The 20532-nt window shown below is 39.3% G+C and overlaps 1 protein-coding gene across 1 annotated transcript in view; it reads left to right on the top strand.

The window, feature by feature from the left end:
- Positions 1 to 20532, top strand: part of LOC124625459 (small subunit processome component 20 homolog) — a 208888-nt gene that overhangs the window by 121729 nt on the left and 66627 nt on the right. The window contains exons 25-27 of the mRNA XM_047149176.1: positions 4473 to 4728; positions 5535 to 5702; positions 6441 to 6881. Coding sequence (XP_047005132.1) covers positions 4473 to 4728; positions 5535 to 5702; positions 6441 to 6881 — 865 coding nt within the window. The remainder of the gene's footprint in view (positions 1 to 4472; positions 4729 to 5534; positions 5703 to 6440; positions 6882 to 20532) is intronic.

The following is a 20532-nucleotide window of genomic DNA, read 5'->3' as shown; positions in this document are numbered from 1 at the left end:
GTGTCTCTATGGGTTATGCAACAACACCCCTTTTTTTGAGAACTTTTAACATTTTAGTGCGTCAGCAATTGTGAATACTTTAATGATTATAAAGAATTCGCCTCAATTGCAAAAAGAAACCGGATGTTGACCTAGGTTTCGGCACGGATAACCATGTCAACAGCTGCACTTGGCTCAAACATCAGAAGCTCTCAGAGCTCTGAGATCCCGCGGCCCACCGAACGTTGGCTGGGGTGAGGAAGCACGCTTCTGATGTTTGAGCTAAGTACAGGTATTGACATGGTACACACGTACTGTTTATTTTACATTTTATGTGACTCTTTTGCACTTTTGGGCATTCTGTATTAATGTTGGACCATGCTTCTTTAGGCAGTTTGCAGTTTTAGTTTGTTCCGAAGAAGGCATGGTTATCCGCGCCGAAACGTAGGTCAACATCTGATTTCTATTTGCAATTGTGACAGATTCTTTATAATCATTGCCCCTTTTTTCCTTCTCCCCTTCCTCTGACTGGTTGGTTGATGTACATCTACATCTACATTTATACTCCGCAAGCCACCCAACGGTGTGTGGCGGAGGGCACTTTACGTGCCACTGTCATTACCTCCCTTTCCTGTTCCAGTCGCGTATGGTTCGCGGGAAGAACGACTGTCTGAAAGCCTCCGTGCGCGCTCTAATCTCTCTAATTTTACATTTGTGATCTCCTCGGGAGGTATAAGTAGGGGGAAGCAATATATTCGATACCTCATCCAGAAACGCACCCTCTCGAAACCTGGTGAGCAAGCTACACCGCGATGCAGAGCGCCTCTCTTGCAGAGTCTGCCACTTGAGTTTATTAAACATCTCCGTAACGCTATCACGGTTACCAAATAACCCTGTGACGAAACGCGCCGCTCTTCTTTGGATCTTCTCTATCTCCTCCGTCAGACCGATCTGGTACGGATCCCACACTGATGAGCAATACTCAAGTATAGGTTGAACGAGTGTTTTGTAAGCCACCTCCTTTGTTGATGGACTACATTTTCTAAGCACTCTCCCAATGAATCTCAACCTGGTACCCCGCCTTACCAACAATTAATTTTATATGATCGTTCCACTTCAAATCGTTCCGCACGCATACTCCCAGATATTTTACAGAAGTAACTGCTACCAGTGTTTGTTCCACTATCATATAATCATACAATAAAGGATCCTTCTTTCTATGTATTCGCAATACATTACATTTTTCTATGTTAAGGGTCAGTTGCCACTCCCTGCACCAAGTGCCTATCCGCTTCAGATCTTCCTGCATTTCGCTACAATTTTCTAATGCTGCAACTTCTCTGTATACTACAGCATCATCCGCGAAAAGCCGCATGGAACTTCCGACACTATCTACTAGGTCATTTGTATATATTGTGAAAAGCAATGGCCCCATAACACTCCCCTGTGGCACGCCAGAGGTTACTTTAACGTCTGTAGACGTCTCTCCATTGATAACAACATGCTGTGTTCTGTTTGCTAAAAACTCTTCAATCCAGCCACACAGCTGGTCTGATATTCCGTAGGCTCTTACTTTGTTTATCAGGCGACAGTGCGGAACTGTATCGAACGCCTTCCGGAAGTCAAGAAAAATAGCATCTACCTGGGAGCCTGTATCTAATATTTTCTGGGTCTCATGAACAAATAAAGCGAGTTGGGTCTCACACGATCACTGTTTCCGGAATCCATGTTGATTCCTACATAGTAGATTCTGGGTTTCCAAAAACGACATGATACTCGAGCAAAAAACATGTTCTAAAATTCTACAACAGATCGACATCAGAGATATAGGTCTATAGTTTTGCGCATCTGCTCGACGACCCTTCTTGAAGACTGGGACTATCTGTGCTCTTTTCCAATCATTTGGAACCCTCCGTTCCTCTAGAGACTTGCGGTACACGGCTGTTAGAAGGGGGGGCAAGTTCTTTCGCGTACTCTGTGTAGAATCGAATTGGTATCCCGTCAGGTCCAGTGGAATTTCCTCTATTGAGTGATTCCAGTTGCTTTTCTATTCCTTGGACACTTATTTCGATGTCAGCCATTTTTTCGTTTGTGCGAGGATTTAGAGAAGGAACTGCAGTGCGGTCTTCCTCTGTGAAACAGCTTTGGAAAAAGGTGTTTAGTATTTCAGCTTTAAGCGTGTCATCCTCTGTTTCAATGCCATCATCATCCCGTAGTGTCTGGATATGCTGTTTCGAGCCACTTACTGATTTAACGTAAGACCAGAACTTCCTAGGATTTTCTGTCAAGTCGGTACATAGAATTTTACTTTCGAATTCACTGAACACTTCACGCATAGCCCTCCTTACGCTAACTTTGACATCGTTTAGCTTCTGTTTGTCTGAGAGGTCTTGGCTGCGTTTAAACTTGGAGTGGAGCTCTCTTTGCTTTCGCAGTAGTTTCCTAACTTTGTTGTTGTACCACGGTGGGTTTTTCCCGTCCCTCACAGTTTTACTCGGCACGTACCTGTCTAAAACGCATTTTACGATTGCCTTGAACTTTTTCCATAAACACTCAACATTGTCAGTGTCGGAACAGAAATTTTCGTTTTGATCTGTTAGATAGTCTGAAATCTGCCTCCTATTACTCTTGCTAAACAGATAAACCTTCCTCCCTTTTTTTATATTCCTATTAACTTCCATATTCAGGGATGCTGCAACGGCCTTATGATCACTGATTCCCTGTTCTGTACATACAGAGTCGAAAAGTTCGGGTCTGTTTGTTATCAGTAGGTCCAAGATGTTATCTCCACGAGTCGGTTCTCTGTTTAATTGCTCGAGGTAATTTTCGGATAGTGCACCCAGTATAATGTCACTCGATGCTCTGTCCCTACCACCCGTCCTAAACATCTGAGTGTCCCAGTCTATATCTGGTAAATTGAAATCTCCACCTAAGACTATAACATGCTGAGAAAATTTATGTGAAATGTATTCCAAATTTTCTCTCAGTTGTTTTGCCACTAATGCTGCTGAGTCGGGAGGTCTGTAAAAGGAGCCAATTATTAACCTAGTTCGGTTGTTGAGTGTAACCTCCACCCATAATAATTCACAGGAACTAGCCACTTCTACTTCACTACAGGATAAACTACTACTAACAGCGACGAACACTCCACCACCGGTTGCATGCAATCTATCCTTTCTAAACACCGTCTGTACCTTTGTAAAAATTTCGGCAGAATTTATCTCTGGCTTAAGCCAGCTTTCTGTGCCTATAACGATTTCAGCTTCGGTGCTTTCTATCAGCGCTTGAAGTTCTGGTACTTTACCAACGCAGCTTCGACAGTTGACAATTACAATACCAATTGCTGCTTGGTCCCCTCATGTCCTGACTTTGCCCCGCACCCGTTGAGGCTGTTGCCCTTTCTGTACTTGCCCAAGGCCATCTAACCTAAAAAACCGCCCAGCCCACGCCCCACAACCCCTGCTACCCGTGTAGCCGCTTGTTGCGTGTAGTGGACTCCTGACCTATCCAGCGGAACCCAAAACCCCACCACCCTATGGCGCAAGTCGAGGAATCTGCAGCCCACACGGTCGCAGAACCGTCTCAGCCTCTGATTCAGACCCTCCACTCGGCTCTGTACCAAAGGTCCGCAGTCAGTCCTGTCGACGATGCTGCAGATGGTGAGCTCTGCTTTCATCCCGCTAGCGAGACTGGCAGTCTTCACCAAATCATATAGCCGCCGGATGCCAGAGAGGATTTCCTCCGATCCATAGCGACACACATCATTGGTGCCGACATGAGCGACCACCTGCAGATGGGAGCACCCTGTACCCTTCATTGCATCCGGAAGGACCCTTTCCACATCTGGAATGACTCCCCCCGGTATGCACACGGAGTGCACATTGGTTTTCTTCCCCTCTCTTGCTGCCATTTCCCTTCCCCCCCCCCCCCCCCCCTATCCTCCTCCTCCTCCTCCTCCTCCTCCTCCTCCTCCTCCTAGAGAAAGAAGGAAGGAAAGAAGAATTGGATGTAATGTTTTAGTAATCACTCACTCACACACTCTCTCTCTCTCTCTCTCTCTCTCTCTCTCTCTCTCTCACTCACACACACACACACACACACACACACACACACTTTTTTTAAAGCAGCAGGCAAAATTGAATAGTTTCTTCTTGTTTTGGCTTTATTCATTTGATGTGTACTTCATGTCCAATAAAAAGGTCTCTGTATTTAGTCGGTTACAATAATTTATAGCTTTGAAGTGAACCAAGGAGGTCCAGCAACAATCTACTTCCCTCCTAGTGGCAGTTTTAGTAACTAAATTAATTCACCATTTAAGCAATAGAAAAGTTAGTTCATGTTCCAGGTCTCAGACTTGAAATAATATCGTGTTCCCAAAGCCATAAAGGTTTTTTTTTTTTTTACTTGATAGCCTCATCTGTTGCCCAAATAAGTAAATGTTGCTATGTGGTATTCTTGATAATGTAACACTTTTTTTTATGATTGTTGTACAGGATTTTTATGAGACTGTGCACTTTCCTGAAGTCTCGTATGGACAGTGTGCGTCGTATTGCAAGAGAAATTCTCCAGAAGATCATGGTGACACTTGGACCATCCTACCTCAGTGTCTTACTATCTGAAATGTCATCACTTCTCACAAAAGGATTTCAAGTGCATGTCCTTGTTTACACTGTTCATTCAGTACTTGTTGTAATGAAAGATATGTTCCGGGCTGGCGATGTAGATAACTGTCTTCAGTCCATACTTGAGGTATCAAGCATCAATTTTAAACTTTCATGTCCTTATTTTTAACTACATTACTTGAGATAGTCTGCAGAACAGTTAATAAAAATAAAAATCTAATAATAATAATACTGGAACAGAAGCATTATAACAGGTAAAACAACACCACATAACAAACCTGACATCATACTCACCAATAAAAAGAAGAAATTAACACAACTAATCGAAATATCCATACCCAATACAACAAATATACAGAAGAAAACAGGAGAAAAAATTGAGAAATACATCCAATTGGCTGAGGAAGTCAAGGACATGTGGCATCAGAATAAAGTTGACATTATACCAATTATACTATCAACTACAGGAATCATACCACACAATATCCACCAGCACATCAACGCAACACAGCTACATCCAAACGTATATATACAACTACAGAAATCTGTAATTATTGATACATGTTCAATTACCCGAAAGTTCCTAAATGCAATGTAACATATACCGTACAGTTAAAAGGAACTCATGCTTGGTCAAGGTCCGCGTCACTTTCCATTTTTAACCAGACATAACGTCTGAGAAAGGAAAGAAAAAATAATAATAATATAAACCCAGCATAGCTGTAAATATAAGTTAACATATTTATCATTCATTCACAGTTATTGAATTCATAGCAATGTCATTTAGAGATTGTCAATAACAATAGTAAAACTAATGAGGACTTTTTTTTCTTCAGAGCATGTAGTACTTTAGTGAATATTCCAACCTTTATAATCTGTATTTAACTTCCAGTCTGTTTGTTGTTTCTCTAATAATGGTTTTCTTTTTCCCAGCTTTGCAAATTGGATTTGTTTGGAGCTTCTGCAGAGGAAAAATCTGTTTCACAGATTACTGCAAGGTTTTTCGAGGCGAAGTCTACTAAAAGTTATGATATGTTTCATATTGTGTCGCAGTGTATAAGTGAAAAATGTCTCACTGATCTGTTGTTGCCCCTTAAAGAGGTAAATATGATTGCATTAGTTATTTAAATGTTTTTAACACTGTGGACACCAAGCTAAAGCATAGCTCAGGCTACAATTTTGTGTTAGAAAGACTTTACACCAAAATATAGGTCGGACCATGATTTTCTCGATGCGGGACTCATTTTCATATGAGAACAATGTAAGGACATCTCACAGGTTGCCCCTTGTTTGATACTACCATCTGTTGTCAGTTTCTAGAATTATTTCAGAAGAGACTTTAGTGGACATAATGACTGCTATTGTGGATGGCTGAGCCAATGTGATCACATTGATTCTAATTCTGTGTGGGTACTTGTTATGTTTTGCAGCTTTCTGGGGCTCTGTGACAAATGTCATATTTGTTGAGTGAGCAAGAAATTTTGGAACTCATGAGGAAGAAATTTCTCAATAACTCAACCAGCACTTTTTCCTTGGGCGGTTAAATATACCTCATGTCATGATTATTTTAAGATTTTAATGTGTCAAACAATTAAAGTAAATATGAAAAATAAATATCGAAGCATGGCCCTTTTTTACTGGGTATTACTCTTGAAGATACATCAAACATGTATGTGCCAGTAATGCTTTAAAAAACAGCATAAATGGCCAGTTTACTAGGTCCAGTATTCTTCTAAGTGGCTGGTCTCCAAAGTGTTAAAATACTTTCTTGTTCTCTGTTGTGCACATTTGTTACTTTAGGTTCTTTTCATGCTTATAAATATATGTACTTTGTTACAGGTATTGGTTCAATCACATAATCACAAAATTGTGAACAAGGTTTCTGAGTGCTTGCGACAAGTTGCAATAGGATTATCAGAAAATAATTTCGTCTCTGCTGAATCTCTCGTTATATTTGTGTATGGAGTCACATCACAGTCAATTCCTGAGCTGTCACCTGAGCTAAAGAAGGAAGAAATTTTTGAAACTGAGAAAGAAAAATTATCAATTCAGAGGCCAGATTCATTTTTAATTCCTGAAGCACCTAGAAGCCGGTCTGGGGCTACAAATGTGAAAGCAAAGACTTCATCACAAGCTAATGCCCACGTGCTGGTAGAGTTTGGTCTTAGACTGTTTCATATACTTCTAAAAAAGGAGAGGCTGAAGTCACAATATTATAAGCAATTTTTGGATCCTATGGTTTCTATTTTACATGACTGTTTGAGATCTCAGCATGTCAAGGTAATAAATATTTTAAATATCTACAACAGTAAATTTCATCATGTTTCCATGTTGGTTGACTGCTCACACATATCATTTTCCATAAATAACTCTCGACAATATTTGTATTATTTCTCTTGAGTGAAATAAAAGTTTGTATATTAGTTACCAAACAGTGGACTGAGCAAAGATAATGACTTATATGTACTGGAGGTATTGGGAAGTAGATAGCCACATAAACAAGAGCTTACTATCACAGCACCAAAACAATGTGTATGTGTATTCTGAAGAAGAATGACTTCATAACCGGAGCTTTCATTGTTTGTATTATGCCTAAAATTTTCCAGTGTCGACTAAAGTTATGTAAAACTCATGTATGGATTATATGAGCCCTTTACATGCAAAGGAAAACATAGTTCAGAATTTCTTAAAGTCAAATACAGGAAAAAAATTCATAGACACACTACTGCCATGAGCATGTACGTGTGGGTGGTTGTGTGTGTAATATGAGTACTCTCACAAGAAAAAGAGCGAGAGCTCGAAAGCTAATGTTAACTGTTTTATATTATACATTTCTGTGCACCACAGATAAGTCCTCTGTAGGTAAGTGGTTGCTTTTCCCTTGTTTTATGTACACTGCTTGGCAGTTGCTAAGGAACAGCTGACACTTGCTACAGAACAATGGTCATCTGCTAAGGAAAACTGTCACTTGCTCAGGGACAACTGTTAGTTGTTTCAAAACAACTGTTAGTTGCCATGGAACATTCAGCAATTGCTATGGAATGCCCAACCAATTTTAGTAAAAGAAGAGGTAGATCGGAGGAAGTTTTAACTACACCAAAGCCTGTGCACACATGCTCCATAAGCATTTGACAGTTCATGCAGTACGGTGTTTGACAAAGGCTGTTGTGAAACCAATTAGTGAAACATTCCATCTGGTATGGCAGCATGTCTGCAAGACATCATTTTAGTGCTTATGATTGTGGATGAGCAGTTTGATGGCTCAAAACTAGTCAAAATGTCGCTAATGTGGCCACACTAGTGAATGCATCAAAAAGTGTCATCATGGGATTAAAAAAGGCCAGTGAAGGTGGAAATTATATGTGAAAGAATGGCAGTCGTTATAGACGGACCACCACATTGCTGCAGATCTTTCAACTGCTACCAATACATGTGTCTCTGCCAGTACCATTTTGTGGTGATTAAATCAGGCTGGTTTGTATGCTCAGAAGCATGTTAAATGCATCCCATTTCAGCCGCACCATTGTCAAGAAAGTCTTTTGGTGTGGGAACTGTGTTGTTTGGGGTCAGCAACAGTGGTACCAGTCGCCAACGAATCCTGCTTCACTGCGACAAGGCATTCTGACCACCAGTTAGTGTGAAGATGGGGGGGGGGGGGGGGGGGGGTAGGTACATACATTCATCAGCACAGAATGTTCATGAATGTCATCAGTATAGCCTGTGTGTTATGGTGGTGGTAGGCATTATGCACAATAGCCAAACACCAGTGCATGTCTTTGTGCAAGGTGCCATTGCAGCATAGTGATACTGCAAGGAGATTAACCTGAATCATGTCCATCTGTTAAGGGGTGCGGTAGGTCCCAACTTTCTGTTTGTAGATGACAGTATCTATCCACACAGGACTGCTGTGGTCTCGGACACAATGGAAAGTGAAGATATTGAACTTATGAAGTGGCTTTCCTACTGCCCTGACCAAACCCTGTGGACCATGCATGTGATGCTTTTGGCAGACATGTTTCTTAAAGTGCTCCTTCTCCCTGAGCCGTGCAAGAACTAAAAACCGCCTTTGGAGAGCAGTGGGATAATATCCCCCAAAGACTCAGTAACTGTTTGGTAGCCAGCATGAACAACAGGTGCAAAATGTACATTAATGCTTGAGGAGGATGTATTCCTTACTGATAATCCAATATTAACTTTTATACTGGGAGAAAAGTTATTTATGTCTGTTGTCCTTCTTTGTGGTGAAATCTGTACCATTTTTCATTATAAGTATACCACTCTGCCTCTATTACTTATGTACTATGTTTCATGTTGTAAATTATTGCCTGTGGTTATTTCTATCGAACAATGTTTATATTCCTTAACAGTTGTCAAGCAGTTTATTTTCCCATACAGGAATTTCCGTGAAGTGTTGTTAATGCAAGTCTTCAGCAAAATCTCTATTCTGTAATCAATTAGTCTCAGTTCATAAATGTTTGTACTTATGTTATGATAATGATGCCTATTTCATACCACATCATTTTTACAACTATAATGATTATACCTGGTGTCATACATTTTTAAGTTGCATTGCCAATTTTGTGGCTGATGAAAACTTCTGTGTGAATGGACAGAAATTGCTTGATGTTTTCCAATTTTCTTCTAGCTATTACTTCAGATCGTTTTCCAGTCTCTTCCGTCTCCTCTTGAATCCATTATTTCATTAAGAAACATGGCTACTGGCGTCCTGAAAGTTACTGTTAAATACAGTAAGGAAACTTTTGGCAGAAATATTTCAGGAGTAACACACACACACACACACACACACACACACACACACACACACACTCAGCCACGCACGTACGTGAGTGAGTGAGTGAGCGAGCGAGTGAGCAATATTGTAGCATTGTTTGCAGGAGTAGAGTGATCATACTTCCCTAGTATTCTACCAGTGAATCCTAGTCTGTCATTCGTTTTCCCTACAATTGTGTCCATTTTTGCGCGCACGCGCATGTGTATGTGTGTGTGTGTGTGTGTGTGTGTGTGTGTGTGTGTGTGTGACAAGTTACAAATCACACATACATTGCTTCCTTCATTCGGTGCTAAAATAAAACTATATTTTCCTCCATAAAAAGCTTCAAACATTTCCAGTATTTACATCATTCCATTATTTGAAATTGAACCTTGTTTTATGTTTTTATTATTCATTTTTATTCCTACTTTTTCAGACATTTTGTATTAATTTCATACATTAGATGGTGATTATCTGCACTAGAGGCAATCAAAATGTCAGTACCAAAGTGAAGGTGAATCAGGTATATTCCACTTACATATTCTCTCTATTTGTGTTCCCAGTTTAGCAACATGAAAACTCCCCCTATGGGTGCTGAGAATAGTTTTGCTGATGACTGCATAACTCTTCTGTCAGTTGTAAATTTGTCATTGTCCTGGTGAAGTATAAAAAAACTGCCACATTGACCTATGTATGCTTTGGTACATTCACTTAGATGGCCTCATTGACTTATTTCTCAAGGGCTGTCAGTACACATTGTTCCAACTGGGTCAAAGGCTTCTCAAAAGTCTATGAATCCCAGGCAGAAAAGTCATCCATACTCATTGCTCCAAAGCCGGCCGCGGTGGCTGTGCGGTTCTAGGCGCTGCAGTCCGGAACCGCGGGACTGCTACAGTCGCAGGTTCGAATCCTGCCTTGGGCATGGATGTGTGTGATGTCCTTAGGTTAGTTAGGTTTAAGTAGTTCTAAGTTCTAGGGGACTGATGACCTAAGATGTTAAGTCCCATAGTGCTCAGAGCCATTTGAACCATTCATTGCTCCATTTTATGACTTCATTCAAAATTTGCTTGTGGTCTATAGTGCTATAATTTACTTCTAAAGACAGCTTGTTGCCTGATGAAAACCCAGTAATTCCCTCCCCCCCCCCCCCCCCCTCCCCAAATCCTCCCCTCCCTACAGGGTGCGGCACTTAAATCCAGACAAATGGAAACTTCTTTTCCTCAACACAAATTTATCGAAACAAAATACAAATGAAAATGAAAATCCCTTTACATATAACTAGTGATATCTTTGAAGAGTAACATTACTCGATGTAAGCCATTCCAGCCACAATAACTGTCTTCAATCTTATCCTCAAGCAATCACACACACTCTTTAAAATAGTGCTGTCCATATTTGTGAATGTTGCATCGATAGTTGTGAATAGAGATGCGACATTAGGGTGCCTCTTCTTATTGGTAACTCTTTCAACTACCCTGCAAACATAGTAGTCAAGGGGATTCAAATCTGGGCTGTTCGGGGGTCAGAACTCATTTGACTATAACATGTCAACGTTTTCCAAGAGCCAGTTTTGTACTAAATGGATCATATGAGGTTGTCCTCTGGCATCCACCACATTCTTTGCTCGCTGAATTTCAGTACTGATGCCAATTCCCAGCAATTTACCTGGGTCCTCTAAAATCAGCACCTGAACCTTTTCAATGACTGCTGCAGTTTGTGACATGTTTCCTTGAATGAGATTTCCTCGCCAGGTTAGTGGAACCTTCCCACAGACCTCTCCAAAGCATTATACTTGGCCACAATATTGCAAGTGGTTGATCGCTGGTACACAAAGAATCGAACTATTTCAGAGGGTGAATGCCCAGCATAAAGACTTTTGATAATCGCAGCTCTTCGGTTGTACTCCACACTTGGCATGACATCTTGGTCATTTTGAGGTTATGACTGTTTACTAAATGCCTATGGCTTTCTAGAACACCAGTCGTGACCTCTGGTGGAACTACGATATGGGAGGAAATTGAAACTGAAATTTGCCCAGATTTAAGTGCTGCACACTGTTATACATCTACATCTATACTCTGAAAATCAATGTGAACTGCATGACTGAAAATACTTTCCTTTATACTAGCTATTAGGACTTCCTCCCACTCCATTCTCATATGGATCATGAAAAATGGTTGCTTCAAAGCTATAATTAGTCCAATCTTGTGTTTGGAATGCCTGTGGGAGTGATATGTAGGCGACTGTAATGTATTCCTAGATTCATCACAAAAGTTGGTTCCAGAAACTTTCTAATGAGGTTTGCATGGAATAGTTTCAGCTGTCTTGAAGTGTTTGTCTATTTAGTTCATTCAGCTTCTTTGTGACACTACCATGAGTCGAACAATCCTGCCATTCTTTGTATCCATTCACTGTCCCGTATTAGTCTTATTTGGAATGTGTCCCACACACCTGACAGTATTCTAGGATTAGTCGCATGAGGTTTTGTATGAAGCCTCTTTATAGATTGATTGCATTTCCCTAGTATTCTACCAATGAACTGCAGTTTGCCATCTGCTTTACTTATGTCTGAGCCTACGCGTTCATACCATTTTATACCTCTACAGAGTCTTGTTGTTGTTGTTGTTGTTGTTGTTGTTGTCTTCAGTCCTGAGACTGGTTTGATGCAGCTCTCCATGCTACTCTATCCTGTGCAACCTTCTTCATCTCCCAGTACTTACTGCAACCTACATCCTTCTGATTCTGCTTAGTGTATCCATCTCTTGGTCTCCCTATACAATTTTTACCCTCCACGCTGCCCTCCAATGCTAAATTTGTGATCCCTTGATGCCTCAGAACATGCCCTGTCAACCGGTCCCTTCTTCTAGTCAAGTTGTGCCACAAGCTCCTCTTCTCCCCAATTCTATTCAATACTTCATCATTAGTTATGTGATCTACCCATCTAATCTTCAGCATTCTTCTGTAGCACCACATTTCAAAAGCTTCTATTCTCTTCTTGTCTACACTATTTATCGTCCACGTTTCACTTCCATACATGGCTACGCTCCATACAAATACTTCCAGAAACGACTTTCTGGTGCTTAAATCTATACTCGATGTTAACAAATTTTTCTTCTTCAGAAACGCTTTCCTTGGCATTGCCAGTATACATTTTATATCCCCTCTACTTTGACCATCATCAGTTATTTTGCTCCCCAAATAGCAAAACTCCTTTACTTCTTTAAGTGTCTCATTTCCAAACCTAATTCCCCGAGATAATTTGACTACATTCCATTATCCTCGTTTTGCTTTTGTTGATGTTCATCTTATATCCTCCTTTCAAGACACTGTCCATTCCTTTCAACTCCTCTTCCAAGTCCTTTGCTGTCTCTGACAGAATTACAATGTCATCGGCGAACCTCAAAGTTTTTATTTCTTCTCCATGGACTTTAATACCTACTCCAAATTTTTCTTTTGTTTCCTTTACTGCTTGCTCAGTATACAGATTGAATAACATCGGGGACAGGCTACAACCCTGTCTCACTCCCTTCCCAACCACTGCTTCCCTTTCATACCCCTCGACTCTTGTAACTGCCATCTGGTTTCTGTACAAATTGTAAATAGCCTTTCGCTCCCTGTATTTTACCCCTGCCACCTTTAGAATTTGAATGAGTGTATTCCAGTCAACATTGTCAAAAGCTTTCTCACAGCAAGGTATTTGTATGAGTTTACTAATTCCACCTGTGACTCATTAATATTATAATCATAGTGTACTACATTTTTTTTCATTTTGTGAAAAGTACAATTGTACCTTTCTGAGCATTTAAAGCAAGTTTCCAATCTTGGAACCAATTTAAAATCTTATCAAGATCTGAATCAGTACTTGTGCTCTTTCTTTTGAACTGTAGTTGATTATACATAACAAAACCATCCGAAATAAGTCTGTACTTACTACTATTATTGCTGAAAGAAGTCTGTGGCTGCTACTATTATTGCCAACAAGGTCGTTAATACATAACTTGAACAGCGAGGGACCCATCACACTACCCTGGTACACACCTGAAGTTAGTCAATGATTCTCCACCCGAGAAAACTTGCCACATCCTCCCTTCCAAAAAATCTTCAATTTAGTCACAAATTTTGCTTGATAACCCATACAATCATACTTTTGATAGTAAGCATAGGTGTGGCACTGAGTCAAATGCTTTTCAGAAATAAAGAAATATGTATCTACCTTTCAGTATATCCATTGTGGATGACGAACTGCGACTGTGATTTAAACTGGCATTTATTTGGTAATAAATATGCAACCTGTTGCTTTTCTATGATTTATTCAACCATGAACATGTCCTCGAGCCACTGCAGGCTCGTCTTCAGATGGAGGTGTTACAGAAATATTATCTTGTGGACCAAGTGTAGCTAGGTGCATTGCTGGTGTTGCTGGTGGAAATTACGGAAATTTGGTCCACAAGATAATGTTTCTGTGACACCTCCATCTGAAGATGAGTCTATAGTGCCTTGAAAACATTTTCATGATTGAATAAATCGTAAAAAAGCGACTGGTTGTATATTTATTACCAAGTAAGCACCAGTTTGTGTATCTATCTGTCTGTTCTGATCCACAGCTTTCAGTATGCCATGCGAGGAAATCGCATGCTTTTGAAATCGGTGCTAAGTGACATGTTCATTGTGTTTGAGATACCTCATTACATTAGAGCTCAGAATATTTTCTACGTTTCTGCAGCAAGTGAATGTTAAGCACATTGGGAGGTAGTTTCATGGATCACTTCTGCTACCCTTCTTGTAGATGGATGTGATCTGAGCTTTCTTCCATCTACTAGAAATGGCTTTTGGTTTACAGTTCTGCAATAGACTATAGTTAAAAGACGGGCTAGCTTCAAATTCCATTTAGAATATGATAGGGATTCCATCTGGCACTGGAGCCTCATTCTATATTAATGATTTGTGCTGTTTCTAATGCCATTGGCACTAATATCTGTGTCACTTACCTTTTCAGTGAGACAGTAATTAAACTGGGGCAGTACTCCTGGGTTTCCCTATATAAAAGAACATTTGAAAGTGGAGTTAAATACCTGTGCTTTTGCTGTGCTATCCCCAGTTTCAGTTCCTGTCTCATCTGCAAGTAACTGGATGCTAACTTGGGTACCACTTATAGCCTTGACATCTGACCAGAATTTGTTTGGGTTTCATGGAAGATCTTTCAACAATATTCTGCTAAAGTAGTCGTTGAAGGCTTCACACATTGCCCTGTTGACAGCCAAATTTGTTTCATTCAGTGTCTCTCCATCAGTAGCCCTCAGTTTTTTCCAAACCTGTTATACAGTAGCCTCTGTTCGCTTAGGAATTTCTTTACAGTCACTTTATATCATGGAGGATCCCTCCCATCATGGACTGTTCTACTGGGTACATATCTACTCATTGCATGGTCAACCATGAGCTGTAGGTCCTCTGGGAGCCTCTGTCCTTAGCTAAAAGTTCTACTTGTTTTAGTTTCCCTTTGTACTTTGATAATCATTGTTACTGCAACTGTCTCATGGTTCCTGATGCCAGTTTCAATTTGGACATCCTCAAATAGGTCAGGTGTGTTTGTTTGACTTTCCATGTCAGCATGCATTATGACATGTCAGTTTTGTTAGTTTTGTTCATTCTAAGAAGATAGTATTTTGCCAAAACCATTAGCAATTATAACAAAAGATTAATACAGGTTTGCGTCATGCATTTTCTCAAGTACAATTTTATGCATATCCCTGGTACTGAGCCTTGGCCAAACAATCTCACATGCAGCTTCAGTTTCTACCTCAGTAGATTTGAGTTTGTTTTTCCTGCAACAAAAACACCATCTCCATTTCCCATTAGCATATTGTTTCAATACATGTGTAAATTTTCCTCAAAAATCTCTCTGCAATCAGTGTGAGTTTTAACCATCCTTTCTGCAACTAGTAATTTGTGAGCTTCACTGATGTTAGGAGCACTTCAAGCTCTGGCACTTTATTGCAAATGATCTTGATATTCTTGTCTGTAGGAGACATTTCTTTGAATCTTACACTGATACTTTGTGGTCTTGTACAGCTGTAATTATCTCCAGACAGGATGGAGAGTTGCTTAATCGAAAAAACCTATATGTGCATCCCACACACTGTCATCTACCTCTCTGATGTATAACGCACATCGACCAATTTTTGGGGATCCTACAGTTTCTCAACTCTATAGTGCTAGTCCAAAAAGTACCAGCCTACATTGTCACAGAACCTTTGCAGTCTCTAGTTCAAGAGCTCCACTCAGCTGAGAACCAGGGTGCTATGATCTGTCCTAGGGACAATGTTACTGATTGTGAACTTCCTTGAATCTCTGTGAGCAAAGCTCGTATTCTCAACCTTCTCTGCCAGCCACTGGAATGATCCAATTATGACCTTAGAGCCGAGGGTGCAGGCATCATTTGTCCCAATGTTCATCACTTACTGCAGTTGGTTATGCCCTGTTGCCTCAGTGGCTGCCCAAATAGCCTCTTCAACATGTTGAATGTAGACTCCGGCTACACATTGAGTGCTCATGATGTTCCTTCCCGTCCATTGCTGCCATTTCCCAAAGTGGTGCCATCAGTTGTTGCACATTTAAATTGCTGATGGTTAATAGATCTCTACCCTTCTGTGTTTGCCTCCCTTGGCACAGGACTCAGCACTTTTCACAACAGATGAAGTGAGCCTTACTGGCTCTATTTCAGTGGAAGGCAATATCTCGAAACTGGAGATGGTTGTAACAGCATGAGTTTTCCCAGGCACCTGTCTCCTCTGTAGAGGATACCGAGATGTACTATTGACACACCACTTACAGTTATGTGGACATGTAGTGATAGATCCTGTATTTCCTTCAGAAGAGACAGTATCCACAGAAGAGGCTGGTATTTGTGGTACCTTTGGTATCTGTGGTATATGACACTCAGTAGCCCTCCCAACACACCCATTTTCAGCAGATACCATGTGCTTGGCAGTAGTCAGGGCGATTTCCAGTTGCTTACAAACAAAAATTAATTGTCTCCTCCCAGGGAAAAGCTCACACAGTGTGACTGCATTATGGCTGGTGCAATATTTTACAGAATGGTAAACAAATAACTTTTAAGTTTGCTGATTCTCTTTAATTTATGGGTCTGATATGCTACAAACATTACCAGCGGCCTTTTAGAACTGCAGTGATTAACAGTCAAAATGAGGTACATAGGTACATACTATAACAACAGAAAAGTGTGGTACAAAATTTACAGTTACTTTGAATTGTTTTCCAGGTTATATCACTAAGAAATTTGACAATAGTGTTAACTTATGATTATTGTGGACAATATACAACTCTGTTAAAAGAGAAAACTAATGTGACATGATTAAGTTAGTTATTAACAATAATTGTAATTCAAAAATGCCTATTTACTATGAAATAGGCTAGCCACAACACTCACTACTTACAGAAATTCTTGAAAACGTACATTTGCAAGCATCTGAAAATTTTCAAAAATATACCTTTTTATGTAAATGTATAATGAAATTAGGGAATTATTGGTGTTCAACAAGGCTACTGTGGTCAAAAGTTTCTAAAAGGCACAAATTAAGTTCACAATTAACGATATAGTATGAGATTTTTGTGGTACATGTAAATGTTCCAAAAAAATGCAATGTATCACAATACACAGAACTGACACAATGAAAACTATCCAAAAACAACATGAACCGTAGAAGGCTAGAATCTATAAAATCGGACCTATGTGGCAGAAGCGATCTTACATAAAGGAAAGTTCTGAAGTTGGCTTGTATATGTAAATAAACACATGAATCTTGTTTAAATAACTGAATGAGTGATACATTTCTCACTTTTTTCTTGGTGTGTCTCTTTATTTCTAGCTTTGTACTTACTTTTAATCTGTTTCTTACAAGTCTGTGGTAATTTGCAATTCAAAAAAATTTAGGTTTGCCACATCTTTATAGTTTTTTTATTGTCTGATAGATTATAGTCAGTTTCCTTTTTAATTCTATTTGTTCCTTACCAAATCAATTTTCTTCTTTAGCACTTCTAGTAATGTATCTCTTTCCCCAATGACTTCTTTAGGTTCTATCATGTTTGGTGTATGGTCTTAAATTATTTCCAGTATTTTAGTAAAACAAGTCTGTCAGTGATTCCTCCTGTACATGTAATGTTGTGTTTACTTTTCTTGTTCCCATTGAACTCTAAATTGAGTTTCCTCCCTACTCTGTAGTACAACATCCCCTGATCTTAATTCTGTTCGATTCTCATTATTTTTTTCACACTTTAAGAATCCTGAAGTATTCCATTTGCCCTTATTAACTCCTCTGCTAATCTCACAAAATTATCTTCACATCCTAAAGTTCTGCAGTTTAGTTTCCCTAAATTTTAAACAAAGTAATTTGAGTGAAGTGAATGTGTAACACTCCTTGTATGCATGCAAGAGCTGCTTTTTACAAAAGTAAGTAGATGCATCCTCAGTTTCACATCCTCAGTTTCACATCCTCAGTTTCATTGTGAGTGATGGGCTGCTAGGTTTATAGTTAATTGTTATTACATATCCTATCCACCCTGCTTATTTTCAGCTGAAATAAATGTGAAGTAATTTTTTCTTTGTTAATGAATGTAAGAAAATCTATCTAAAATATACTTCTCTAAAATATACACATTGAGCGAAAGAAGAGTAACTGTCCAAGGACATTACCACTTTATTGACAAAATTACATTTCCAGTTGTGTATGAGATTTATTTTAAACAGATAAAATTTTGTTGTAGAGGAATCTCAGCTGTAAACAGCACATTCCAGTTATACAGATGAATCGGCCTTTGTACGATTTCTGCATCCATATTGACACATTACCTCCAACATCACTCTAAGTAATATCACATTGGATTGAAGTTCCACTGTCATTGTTTAGTGAAATGATCGGTACTTCCACCAAATTACCAAAAAACACCTTAATTCTGCTGTGTTTTCTGTGATATCAATTAGTGAAGGTTTGAAATTGTGTGTAAGTTTGTTGCAAGTCACTTCATGCTCTCATTCTCAGATACTGAATGAATATAATCTTGATATTTGCAAGTGGTGCATGACATTGCCTCAAGATATATATACAGTTTATAACTGTAATACCAGTAATTATCCTACAGTGTTGAACCTTTCAGTAAGATTTTGTCTCTCATTGAGTAGATTATGTCACTTTGAATTAGGTGACTGTTTATATGACATATTGAAAATCAAATTTTTGTTGTCTCCAGGAAACCATTAGGTAAGCATCCTATAACTGGGTCTGGATTCCTTACCCGAAAATAGTTGGTTAGTATTATAGATGCCATGTGTGATTGGCAGCTTTAGTACAGATCTCAGAGGAAACTTGCCAATGGTTCAATGGATAAGTGCTTCAACTACGAGCATTTATTTCAAGCCTAGATCAGTTCTATCAGTTTGAAATGCCAGTGATATGATAAAGTTTCAGCCCAGTGTCTGTGTGCTCTTATGTTTTCGTCAGTTCAGCAGTTTTGTATCTGGGCATCCATGATTTTATGAAGAGTTAGTAACGCCAATGAGTTTCACCTTTTAAAACCAGTTTGATAGTACAACATTGAGCCCAAACAATCATCTCTTCCTCCCTGGAAAGCTAATCGTGGTAGGTATGCAGCAGGGCTTCTGTAAATTTTGGAAGATAAAAAATTTTGGAAGGTACAAAAATTGGTGGCCAAATTGTTGCTGTGAAGCCAGGTCATGATTATCCCTGAATAACTCAGTTTATAAGAGCATTGCCTGTGAAAGACAAGAGTCCAGGTTCTGCTACACAGGTCTCATCTGTCAGGCAGTTTTCATAACTGCACACACTTTGCTGTAGAGTGAGGATTATTCACATGAACCTGTGAATACCAGTAGTTAGAATGCAGGCAGATGTACACAACACTGACACAAATGTGAAAGCTTCGAAATAGATAGAGACTGTGGAAAGAGACAGACATATTTAAAAAGAAGAATATTAACTTCTCTTTCACATGTTACCAGTAATACTGAGTAACTGTTGTTTGATATAAGAAATCTCCCCTCCATAAAAAGCAAGTTGGGGGGGGGGGGGGGGAGGAGTTCATATTTCGACATGGTATACAGTTCAGATCATTACCTGTGCGGAATTCTCTACAAATTTAAGACATTTGAAAGAGGAAATTGGAAATACCCTATGTACTAATAATACAGCCATTTAGAATTAAGTGAAAAGTACATCAGAGTTTGTGACTAATGTGCCTTCTCCTACTAACTGTGATACCTCCGTTGGGTGCACTGAGCAAGTCAAAGACTACTTAGAGGGCTTTGAAGAGACAGCCACTTTCTGTAGTAGAGCAAACTGGCAGATGCAGAGTCACCAGCTAGTGTGCTCTAAATGAATATTTCCAGTACTGTCCAAGGAGGCTATGAGAAACTAGAATAGTCATTCATTTGATGAAAAAGCAGGATAGTACTTCCATACTGTTTGCTGTGGCATACTTTATGTGCTTCCTAAACAGGCATTTTCTTCGAGAATGCTGTTGTGTCTGTAATCAGGAGATAAATTATGTTTAGTTATATCAGAATAGTATGTGTAATTGCACCAAAATGGTACCACTCAATAAATCATTAGTTAAGCACCATATTACAAATTATTATATCAGTCCCTGGATGGTCCTTTAATAGTTTTAGCTATTTTTTCTTTCATCTGTGGAAAGATTTTCAGGGTGGAGACAGCTGTACTATTTATGTCAAATTGAAGTAAGATGTGTAGTGATTGTTTTGAAATATAAAGGACGAAAGAATTTTTTTTTCTCCTTACGCAGAAATCGTAATTATTTATGAATCACAGCATTCCCTTTTCTTAAAAAAGAAATCCAGTTGTATCCTACTGGATCTGAAGCCACTTTTATGTATAATTCACTATTATTAATTTTAATGTTTTATTCCTATGCATTCAAAACACATCAGTCAGTTTTAGGCAAAATGTATCAAAAAATTGTACTGGAGACAGAAAATTGTAAGCTCAATCCACTTATCTGAATTTCCCACACTTCCTGCCCAACCAGGGACTTTGAAATGGTGCAAAATTGCCAGCTTCTGTTTCAGTGAATAATGGTGTCCAATGATCATGTGCGTATTTCTTCGTG

This window comes from Schistocerca americana, chromosome 1 (genome assembly GCF_021461395.2).
Source record: "Schistocerca americana isolate TAMUIC-IGC-003095 chromosome 1, iqSchAmer2.1, whole genome shotgun sequence".
Classification (NCBI taxonomy): Eukaryota; Metazoa; Arthropoda; class Insecta; order Orthoptera; family Acrididae; genus Schistocerca; species Schistocerca americana.
Note: the sequence above shows the minus strand (reverse complement) of the source record. Positions and strands in the feature narration are given on the sequence as shown.